The sequence below is a fragment of the Gasterosteus aculeatus genome, chromosome 17 (genome assembly GCF_964276395.1).
Source record: "Gasterosteus aculeatus chromosome 17, fGasAcu3.hap1.1, whole genome shotgun sequence".
NCBI classification, from domain to species: Eukaryota; Metazoa; Chordata; class Actinopteri; order Perciformes; family Gasterosteidae; genus Gasterosteus; species Gasterosteus aculeatus.
In genome coordinates this window covers 10,721,393-10,732,709 of record NC_135705.1, presented here as the reverse complement: position 1 = coordinate 10,732,709, position 11,317 = coordinate 10,721,393, and the positions used below count along the sequence as shown (strand labels likewise).

At 41.9% G+C, this 11,317-nt stretch overlaps 1 protein-coding gene across 1 annotated transcript; it reads left to right on the top strand.

The window, feature by feature from the left end:
- Positions 1-945: 945 nt before the first annotated feature.
- On the top strand, positions 946-11,308 carry smarcc2 (SWI/SNF related BAF chromatin remodeling complex subunit C2). Its single transcript, XM_040203596.2, has 26 exons — positions 946-1,090; positions 1,749-1,868; positions 1,944-2,029; positions 2,148-2,229; positions 2,790-2,882; positions 3,010-3,079; positions 3,184-3,253; positions 3,428-3,503; positions 4,366-4,610; positions 4,734-4,858; positions 4,987-5,040; positions 5,318-5,355; positions 5,442-5,572; positions 5,828-5,899; positions 6,012-6,125; positions 6,239-6,392; positions 6,485-6,601; positions 6,694-6,756; positions 6,832-7,090; positions 7,189-7,350; positions 7,421-7,482; positions 7,574-7,694; positions 7,777-7,940; positions 8,452-8,586; positions 8,689-9,061; positions 9,249-11,308. Exons 1-26 carry the CDS (start codon positions 980-982, stop codon positions 9,311-9,313), a joined length of 3,162 nt encoding a protein of 1,053 aa, XP_040059530.1. The 5' UTR covers positions 946-979; the 3' UTR covers positions 9,314-11,308.
- Positions 11,309-11,317: the final 9 nt, after the last annotated feature.

The following is an 11,317-nucleotide window of genomic DNA, read 5'->3' as shown; positions in this document are numbered from 1 at the left end:
ACCACTTGGATGGGTCCAAATCCTCCGATATAGAACAACAGTCAAATCATGACCCTCATCAATTAAACAAAGTAAAATAAATTGGATAAAACCAATTAAATCCATATATAATAATAAATAAGTAAAAGGGACAGAGGACTTGAATAGCTGAGAGAACTTCATATTTAAAAAGAATAAATTCATGGTGTAGGTGTCATACAATTAAAAGCATTTGTTGATAGCAGATCTATGGACAGTACATCATTCACATTGATAATTATTAGTTATACAATTAAAACAATGTTTTTAGTCAATTCAAAATTTCTAAATACAAAAATGTCTCATGCAGAATGTTTGTTTTCTTTTTTCTTTTACTTTTTATTCAAGATTTATAAGTGCTTTATTTGGTCATTCAAATGACAGCCTTTTTTGAGAAAGTTACAATTAAACAACTATGACTCAGCGAGGAAGTATAAAGTTCCTCCTCGTCATACCCGTCTTCACACACACTTCTTAAGTTGCCATCTGCAGAGTGCATTACTGTTTTGAGGTGCATCGAACTATTCGTTGAGTCCGTAAATTGTTTCATTATACTGCCCAATAGCAGTTAAAATGATATACATCTCCAAGATATATGTACTATTTTCATGCATACACCAATAATAATGATCCAACAGTATGGTAATATGATACGGATATAATGCAGAGCCTGCTTTTAGTCTTGATGCTCGCATCTACATTTTGTTACAGTCACAGTTTTCTTGAACTCCTTGACTAGAGGAATTAAACGTAGTGTTTTTTTTTAATGATGTTTAAAGTTGTTGGACTTGCTGCTGCTTCTACAATCTCCTATATCGCGACCAAGTATTTTTTTTAAACGTTCCCTGCGTTAGTGCGCAACCTGCTGGTCATCGATGGTCATTACACTCACCACGAGCTGTAGTTCCTGACTTTGGCCGCTGGGAGGCGCGCGACGTTGACGAGTTGTCTGCAGTCAAAGATGGCGGTGCGGAAGAAAGACGGCGGCCCGAATGTAAAATATTTCGAAGCGTCTGATACCGTTTCTCAGTTTGATAATGTCCGCGTCTGGCTGGGAAAGAATTACAAGAAGGTACCGACCGCATGTTTTGTATCCATACACGAGGAGCATACATTGTTCACCCTTACATTTGGGTGCTTACCTATTGGGCAGAGGCAGTGACAAAGAGAGGAGGGAGGGTGCTGCTGAGCGTCCAGCTGTTTGATTCACTCGAGTCGGAATACAAAAGGATGCTGAGCCAACAGCTGCAACAGATGCGGCCGCTAAACGCGTCATCACTACACGTTATTGTACCTAAACCGATGCAAAAGCAGCACACAATCAGTCCCGCTAGTATGATATTTTGCAAAAGGGGTGACTTTGGCCGGCCAGCGAGCTAGCTCGCTAGTTAGCTAATCGGCTAACGGTAATGCAGCTCAGATCCAGATGTTGGCTGTGTGGCGCGCGGCGCTTACTGGAGCCATGGCCTGTCTGCCATAACACCAGCGGTATGCTGCCGCTTGGTCACATTGATTTAATCAAATAACTGCATTATTTATTTAAGAGTATGAAAATAAAAAGGATGGAAACAACTATATTTACCATTTAATTCACACATTACATAACATATGCCCCCATAAAAAATGCTCCCTCCAGTTTTTAACATAACTGATTTTAGCAACTATCCCCCTGCTGTAAATGTTACCAATCCCTGTTGCTCTGCACTGATTGCCTCCCTACGTCCTCCCAGTACATCCAGGCCGAGCCCCCCACCAACAAGTCTCTGTCCAGCCTGGTGGTCCAGCTGCTGCAGTTCCAGGAGGAGGTGTTCGGTCGACATGTCAGCAACCCTCCGCTCACCAAGCTGCCAGTATGTCTCCTCAATCGGGACATTCACATGTGGATTTTTCCCACAGAGGTGTTTTAAACTCTTTTGTGTCTGCAGATGAAGTGTTTTCTGGACTTCAAGTCAGGAGGGGCTCTCTGCCACATCCTGGCAGCTGCCTACAAGTTCAAGAGTGACCAAGGATGGTAAGACCTCTTTAGCCTATTTAAATGAATAAATTGCTCAACGTTCGTGCTCGGCACATAGTTTGGACTTCGGCTGTGTTGCAGTTTCATGTGTAACTCCGGTCTAATTTCCTGGTAGGCGCAGGTTTGACTTCCAGAATCCGTCGAGGATGGACCGAAATGTAGAGATGTTCATGACTATTGAGAAGTCCTTAGTTCAAGTAAGTTTGCCACAGAGCTTTTCTCTATGCATGCTTTTAACAGCCATTAGCTGGACAACCACAATTATTTTTGCAAAATATTATCACTGCTGTTTCTTTGAGGCTAATAGCAGTGGTTGATTTTATAAACAACAACACACATTGTTGTTTTTAAGAGATCGAGCGTGAACTCCAGCAGGGGTCATTTGATACATTTTGTTTTTTTGCTTCAGATCTTCTAGCTCAAAAATTGCAAAGAAAAAGCTCTATTTGAGAGATGCATGCCTCTTACAATTACACCATAATTGTGAAGGTTCTGAGAATCAAGCTGCCTGAGCTTTCCCAAAAGAAATAATGAAGGGGCAGCCAGTCATGTGACTTGAGCAGTAATCCTACTTAATCAGTCCTGCAGTTACACTTCACACATCATTCAGCTCCCTTAATCTGGAGAGCTGAATAACTGACTGAGTTTTAATTGAGATGATATGAAGTTAAATAAATATATTTTATAGATATGTCCTGACTATTTGCAATATAATTTTCAATAGTTCAAACATCTGCTGCATTTCTTTTCCTCTCAGAACAACTGCCTTAGCAGGCCAGTCATCTACCTGAGCTCCGACATAGAGCCAAAACTGCTCGGGAAACTGAAGGACATTATAAAAAGACATCAGGTGTGTATTTTGTTTTGTTGAAAGTCTCAGTACTGCAGTCATGCGGACTAAAAACTCATTAAAAAAGTACAACTATTTTTATTTTATAATCTCAACCAATATTTCCTTGTGGCGTGATCGGTTGCAGGGATCTGTAACTGAGGAAAAGGCCTCCGGCTCTCATGTTGTTGTTTCTATTCCCACCAGCCTGGAGGAAGGTGAGGCTTCAGATGTTTTTTTAAACACAGTTTATTGATTTGTATTATGGATTGTGATGCAATGACGTGCTCTGTGTTGGTTTCCTTTCCTCTTTGGGATGCAGAAGAGTGGGTGCGTCCAGTGATGAAGAGAGATAAGCAAGTGCTCCTTCACTGGGGATATTTCCCAGACAGGTTGGTGATGAGTTTACAGAGATATGTACACCATTTACCATTTAAATAGAAACATTTTACCCGTCACTGTGGAAGGATAACACTGTAGAGGGGATCTGCCAGTGTGGTTTTATCAACGCTTCTTTAAGTCTTTCCCCTGCTTTGACCTTTGACCTCATTCCTCTCACCATTTAGTTATGATACCTGGATCCAAGCAAGTGAGATTGAGGCTTCTGTGGAGGATCCTCCGAGCCCAGAAAAGCCGAGGAAGGTATTGATTTGATAGAAACCTTTTTGTTGTTTGTTGTCTCTCTTTCTTTGTGCCTATTTCATTCCCAAATAAAAAAATATATTTACTTTTTACTTATCAATTTTTTTTCAAATATCTGCTCACATGCAAGTTTTAATAAACATATTTAACCGAATGAACAGTATGTATTTTTCCTATATTGACTTGTTCTTGCCTTTACATCACCTGGAACATTTTAGACGCCTCTGCATTTTTATGTATACAATTTAGGAAAATGTCTTTAAATATTTAGTAAATACATCAGGCTTTTCTTTATTATACAAAGCTGTCAGGGGGCCGCAGCGTGTATGTAGAGTTGATTGCTTCCTAGTCTTCTTCTCCTTTCTCCCTCAGTGCAAAACATTAAAGAATCAATTGCTAAATTGAATTGGCACTTGAAGCAAACACGGTCACTCTCACACTTGACTGAATCATGAAAAAAGGCAGCGTCAGCAGCTGTTATTGTGTATTCAGAGCATCAACACTTCAAGGCACTGAGCACTCAATGGGAAATGATAGTGAGAATATGGAAGCATTCCAATGTTGTCCAATGCCTGAGCTGTTTTCAAATGAAAATATTCACTGTGTGTTAGTTTCTCTATCCTGTCACTGCAATAGTGACTTGATGGAGAGTAACTGCAGTTTCCTTTGGTGTAGTCAAGTCTCTGTAGAATTGTTTTTACAATAATCATTGAAATTTTCTTACACTAACATTGTGCCAAGTTGAAAATGACTGTTGGTGTTTTGTAGAGAATGCACCTAACATAAAAAAAAACGATGGAATAAGTTGTGTTTTGTCACTGTGGCTGACACGCTCACTAAATACAACGTTCTCTGTTCACAGGTCCATGCCAAGTGGATTTTAGACCTGGACCAGTACAACGAATGGATGAATGAGGAGGACTATGAGGTGGGCGAGGGGTGCCCAAAGAGGAAGAGGATCTCAGCCAAGACGCTGACAGATGAGGTGACCACTTCAGACGAGCGGAGGGACAAGAAGCCCGGCAGCGCCAAGAAGAGGAAGAGGTCGCCGTCGCCGTCCCCCACTCCTCCGCCTCAGGAGAGCAAGAAGAAGAATACCAAAAAAGGGTTGGTGACCAGACTGTCTCGATGCAAGGATGTCCCACACGTCAGCTTTTAAAACCAATTATATCAGAGACACGATGCAGCACTGTGATAATGTGTTTTGTATACGTGTGGCTGTGTGGACAGGCCAACGACCCCGTACGCCAAGTCAAAACGGGGCCAAAGGGAAGAGGAACAGGAGGATCCTAGCAAAGACCTGGATGAAGCATCACCTGTTCCTGCATCGGAAGAGGGAAACCCACCTAAAACCAGTACTAAAATGTTTAGACTATACATACATCGAACCAAATAGGACCATTAAAATAAACCTTTATTGTCTCCTTAAAGTCCTTATAGTTGTTGTGTGTTACTCGCTGACATTATATTTTGTTTTTGGCAGATAGCACCAAGAAGGACTCTGATTCAACTCCAGTCAAAGGCGGAACAGAAATTGGTGAGGAGCAAGTTTACTATCATCTTCATCACGGCCACCTTTAACTCATTCATATATAATATATCCGTTTTCCACGCAAACACTGTAAAATAGTGGAACAGCAAGAGCAATCCATTGAAAAAAAGATTAATGTATTACTTAATTGCAAATCTGTGTTTGAAAAGTTTGCATTTTAAACTGTGAATAAGTCCACTACTCCCTCAGAGTAGTGGACTTAGTAAATGTTGTGTCCCACTGCCCTTGTCGTATACAAACCATTCTTTTGTGGTTCAAACAGAAGAGCAAGAGGATGAGTCCATGGAAACAACAGGCAAGGTAAAGTGGTTTGTTAAACTGCAGTAACATGTGGGGGCAGTGAGGGCAGGAAAGCCATTCGTCAACGCGAGTGTGTGTTCAAACAGGAGGAGGAGGAAGGCTCTGCGAGCGTGAAGGGGGAACCAGTGAAAGGCTCCGACCTCCACGAGGACAATGTGACCGAGCAAACTCATCACATTATTATACCGAGCTACGCTGCCTGGTTTGACTACAACAGGTAAGAGATGTATTTTCAGTAATCTGATGTTGTAATGTAAAGTGTAATGTAAGTCGCTTTGGATAAAAGCGTCTGCTAAATGACCTGTAATGTAATGTAATGTAATCTGATATAAGATATGTCACTGGGGAATTTATAGAGTTCAGACATGGGAAAAAAAGAATGGGGGGAATTTGGCTTTGTGTCATTTTGACTAGAGATGCGACTCAAAATGCTGGAGTGTGTCCTCACAACGTCTCAATTGTTCCCCCCCAGTGTTCATGCCATTGAGCGCAGAGCCCTGCCCGAGTTTTTCAATGGGAAGAACAAATCGAAAACCCCAGAGATGTGAGTATTTGATCCGTACACACAAAAAAATGTGATGGTTCACATGAAAACTGCTTCAAAAAGCAATCACAAAGGACACTACAGTAAGTTGTTATGCACCTCCTTCTTTCAGTTACCTGGCGTACAGGAACTTCATGATTGACACATACCGGCTGAACCCTCAGGAATATCTGACATCCACGGCCTGTCGCAGAAACCTGGCAGGAGACGTGTGTGCAATCATGAGGTAGTTGGAGGGCGAATGCGAATGTACTCCAGCGTTCTGACTGTATTTGGAGAGTTGCTTGATTTGGTTGAACTGCATTCGGTGTTGTACACTGTGTGTTTCTTCCGCTGCAGAGTGCACGCCTTCCTGGAGCAGTGGGGCCTCATCAATTACCAGGTTGACTCTGAGAGCCGACCCACACCCATGGGTCCCCCACCCACTTCTCACTTCCACGTCCTTGCAGACACTCCGTCCAGTCTGGTGCCCCTGCAGCCCAAGACGTCCCAGGTCCACAGACGCTCCCTCGCACCAACATAAATAGAAACATGCACACGCGTTCTGTTTTCATTTACACGTGTCCTTTCACTGTGCACCTGTAGACGCCTGCTACCCAGCAGATGATGTCCTTCCCAGATAAAGTAAAGGAGAAACCAGCAGATCTGCAGAACTTTGGTTTGCGGACTGACATGTACAGCAAGAAGCCCTGTTCTGCAAAGGTACAAAACCGAGAAAATACACGAAGGAAGGACGATTTTTGATGCTCAAAAATCTCCTTTATTAACAACGTGGTGGTGATGTTTATTCACAGAGCAAGAACACATCGAGCTCTATGAGGGAGTGGACAGAGCAGGAAACACTGCTACTGCTTGAGGTACAAATGATCCTTAACATTAGTGGTGTGAAAACAAGGTAGAAACATGAAGCTAAGTGTAGTCACTTCGTCCAGGGGTTGGAGATGTACAAAGACGACTGGAACAAGGTTTCAGAGCACGTGGGGAGCCGTACGCAGGATGAGTGCATCCTGCACTTCCTGCGACTGCCCATTGAAGACCCTTATTTAGAGGACAACTCGTCGTCCCTGGGGCCGCTGTCCTACCAGCCGGTACCTTTCAGCCAGGCAGGAAACCCTGTCATGAGCACAGTGGCCTTCCTCGCCTCTGTCGTCGACCCACGTGTTGCCTCTGCTGCAGCCAAATCTGCCCTGGGTGAGAAGGAGCTCATTTTGAATGTGCTGATTTTGAATTTTTATTATTGATTACTCTTTAGTAAACCAATGACCTCTAACTGTGTCTCTCCCTCTCAGAGGAGTTTTCTCGTATGAAGGAGGAGGTCCCTGCAGCGCTGGTTGAGGCTCACGTGCGGAGGGTGGAGGAGGCAGCGAGGGTCAGCGGGCGCCAGGATCCGCTGTATGGCTTGGAGGGTAGTGGCATTGCAGGCACCGGCCTGGAGGAGGGAGAGAGACCTGGTAAGACGGACGCACACACTCGGGGCTCGCAGAATTGTAGGGCTGAAAAATTGACTTGTCTTCTCTCTAGATGAAAGCAGCGATGAAAGTAAGAGTGACAACCAACCAAGTGAAGAGAAGAGGGAGTCCAAGGTGTGATGCATGTTCCAAATAACATTATAATTCATTGTTATTTTTAGTTCTGCTTATGAGGTTAATTGTGATTTGTTTTTTTCACCTTCAGGAGAGCAAAGATGGAGCAACCGAGGAAGAGGAGAAACAGTCAGAGAATGGGAAGAAGGAAGAAGAAAGAGGAAGAGATGCAGAAGCAGAGAGGGAGACGGACAAAACAGAGGCAGAGATTGGTATGAGATGCATCTCACTCATTAAGAGGAAGTGGAGTGTTCTTGAAATAGAAAAAAATGACCTTTTTTTCCTTTCTCAAAGGTAATGGGAAGAAGGTGAAGGATGGAAAAGAGGGCACAGAGGAAGGACAAAGAGAAGCAGAGAGTGAAGGAGAGAGGAAAGCTAAGGTGGAGCATGATATTGGAGAGGGGAACCTTGCCACTGCTGCTGCGTCTGCACTCGCTGCTGCAGCTGTCAAAGCCAAGGTAAAGTTTATTACCTTAATGACATACTGTAGTTTGTATGATAGATGCATTTTTACATACTTCATTTGTGCTGTACTTTTAAAAACAATTCTTTGCTGTATGTAATGCTATCCTATAAACTACTTCGTATTATATTTTTACAAAATATTTATGATTGCACACTATAAATAGATTTTCTAAATAAATCTAATTAAATGACTTTTGTCATGACAATTGTCATAGCTATAACTATTCTAACCCATAGTATACTATTTCTTTTAGGACATAATATGATTTTTTATGACACACTTATTTGACCTTTTTGGCATTCATGACTATGAGACTATGCCTTTATTATAACGTTTTTATCACATACAATACTATTACATTTTTTTATAAAAATGTGTTTTTCAAGAATGAACGTTTTATCAATTTCAACATTTCTTATTATATAAAATAATTAGCTGATGTAATTATGGAGAGACAGACAAAGAGTTGTTTAATGTAAGTTTCTCCTTCACTTTTTTCGTAGCATCTGGCTGCAGTTGAAGAGAGGAAGATTAAATCTCTTGTGGCCCTGCTGGTGGAGACCCAAATGAAGAAACTGGAGATTAAACTTCGACACTTTGAAGAACTGGAAACCATAATGGACAGAGAGAGGGAGGCCGTAAGTCAGGGATTCTGAAATGTATCTCAAAGGAGAAGTAAACATAATTACAGTACAACACCTCAAACCTTTATTTTAACCTCTTTTTTTGTGTGTTTTCAGTTGGAGTACCAGCGTCAGCAGCTGCTGGCCGACCGTCAGTCCTTCCACATGGAACAGTTGAAATATGCCGAGATGAGGGCCCGCCAGCAGCACTTCCAGCAGATTCAGCACCAGCAGCACAGCCAGGCCGGAGGCCCCCACGCCAACCAGGCCGCCCCAGCACCAGCCCCAGCACCCCTCACCGCCAGTCAGCAGGCACCCAACACACCGGCACCGCAGCCGGCCCCCAGTCCCGCACCTCCATCCTCATCCTCCGCCTCGGCCCCTGAGTCCCAACCCCCTCAGGGGGCTCACAACTCGCCCCCCTGCCCTCCAGGCGCGACCCCGGCTCCCCATTCAAGCTCCAGCTCCAGCACTACTCCTGTACTCCATGGTAAGTTTAAGTTCTTTAATACCTATTATGCATCATTATGTTATTTGTTTAGTCTCACATCCATATTTTTTAACCCTCAGATCTGTATAGCCATTAGCATACATTTGAAGAAATTAACTAAAAACATAATAGATTTTTTCTTTAAAAAGGCTTTACATCTGCTCTGTACCCGTTTTACACCTTACAGAACCGACCCCCCCCCTTCCTGGGGAAACGCTACACCCTTCAGCTCCAGTCCCTCCTCCACAGTGAGAGAATCATACATAGCTTGAGAATCCGAATGACTCTGACCACTCGGTACCATCTCAAATGAAGAAGTCATAAACCCGAAGAACAACACATTTTACATGTTCAGATCCTTTTTCTTTTTTTTTTCAACAAGACAATTGATGCAAGGAAGAAAAAATGATACAGTATTGATTAAACCAGCTCTACTTTAAGTTTCTGTTGAAAAATATGTCCTTTTTTAAATTGTATCTGCCTATGAAGAAAATGAAGCTGTTCATCCTGTGCATTTGATTGGACAGCAACATCTCACCAACCGGTGAACTAAGAGGCTCTTACCAACATGTTGCCAATCAAGGAAAGAAGACGAAACTCATCCTGCGTTTTCAGTGTTTTGGCAATTGTTGCATGTATTTTCTGCAACAGCTTGTGAAGTTTGTGCTTCACAATGTCTCCAGAGCCCCCCGTCCCCCGTGTACTGTAGGTACTAAGTAAAATATATGTAAGACAGAAATGCACTTTTAACATGTTTCCCGAGGTCTAATTACAAGACTTGAAGCATCAATGAAATTTAACTTCAGCACTTATATCATCCTTTTGTTGTCTTAAATACTTTTTCATACTGAAAGATTTGAAAACTTGATTGGAAATGTTACTTTTCCGCTCAGATCTAATTTGTTTTACACGGACAAACAGTCACCACAGGGTCTGGCCCAGATGTTTAAAACTAGAGAAATGTCTGTTATGAACAAAAAAAAATAAAAAATCAGAAGCCAATTGTAAACAAAGTTGGTTTGGATGCAGTTTGAGACGATGTACTGTAAACAGGATTTTTTTGTTACAAACACATCTTGTGTCGCCTGGTAATGATACTATTTGAAAGTTCTGACAGCATGAACCCATCATCCTGTGGGGACTTCTCTTGATATATATCGTCCTCCCGGTCAACAGCACTTAAGGAATAACATGTCAGCGATTAGCTTCGTGTTTTTCAAATGTGGATGAACTGAAGCATCCAGGAGTTTGTGAGGAATGTAGTTTTTTTGTTCAAAAGGAGTGATTGAAAGTTTGGGAATGACGCAAGTGACCGCAGTGACCGAGTATTTTATTAATAATTTGACTTTGTGTTAATTGCTCAACCAAAATGTTTTATAATCATGTTTATCTCCATTTATTCAGTGAGTTGAATTGTGGTTGTTTGGGAAATTGAGAAGTTTTTTTTAGCAGCTTGTTTTTCTCTGGTGCATTTCAAGTCACACTCGGAGGAAATGTGAAGCCTGTCGGAAAACAAGGGAGCTCGCACCTTAAACAGCTGACAATGGAGAATTATGTCCTTAATATCTGCAACAATATCCTCACTTTTTATCCTATCAATTTCTATATTTTTTACTTTCTGTTTTTCCATCTCCTTTCTATGATATGTCGGCGTTGTACCTGTATATTATTACATTTGTAGCTTATATCTACCCTCTTCACTTGTGTATGAATTAGGCGGGTTTGTTGGTCTTGAGATGTGACTGTGAGCATTTGTGTATGTGACCGCATGCCATTAAGATCTGTAAACAACATTACCGTTCAGTTTTATTTCCAGTGCCATTCGTCGTGTGCCACAGGGTTCGAAGGATTGAAACGTCTTCCTTTTGCACACGACACGTCACGCCATTGTCATGAAGTATAATCCAGTCAGAAGGTGAAACTTTACAGTTAATGTCCGTCAAGCCAGTATTGCAGACCTCATCGTAGTTGTGAGCGTAAAAGGACTTATTTTATCTGTGTTATTACTACATTCTGTGGATTTTGTGATATGAAATAAGTGTGTGTTGAGTTTCTGTATGTTTTTCACTATGCTGAAGGTAGCAGCAATTGCATTGATTATTATACAGTAGAATCAATTTTTCCTCAATAAGTCATCACATTCTGACTGACAGTTACTCTGACAGTTTGTATTCAACAGAGATGCATAACAAAAAGGTTCAGGTTTTAATTACAAAATGTTGGAAAAAAATAAAGATGTGAAGAGGACGTCGTTGT

Excerpts from the sequence above, each read along its gene's own strand:
- smarcc2 (XM_040203596.2), top strand. The coding sequence starts at position 980 with ATGGCGGTGCGGAAGAAAGACGGCGGCCCGAATGTAAAATATTTCGAA. Across the intron at positions 5,573-5,827 it reads GCCTGGTTTGACTACAACAG|TGTTCATGCCATTGAGCGCA; the intron begins GTAAGAGATGTA and ends GTTCCCCCCCAG. Across the intron at positions 6,602-6,693 it reads AGAAGCCCTGTTCTGCAAAG|AGCAAGAACACATCGAGCTC; the intron begins GTACAAAACCGA and ends GTTTATTCACAG.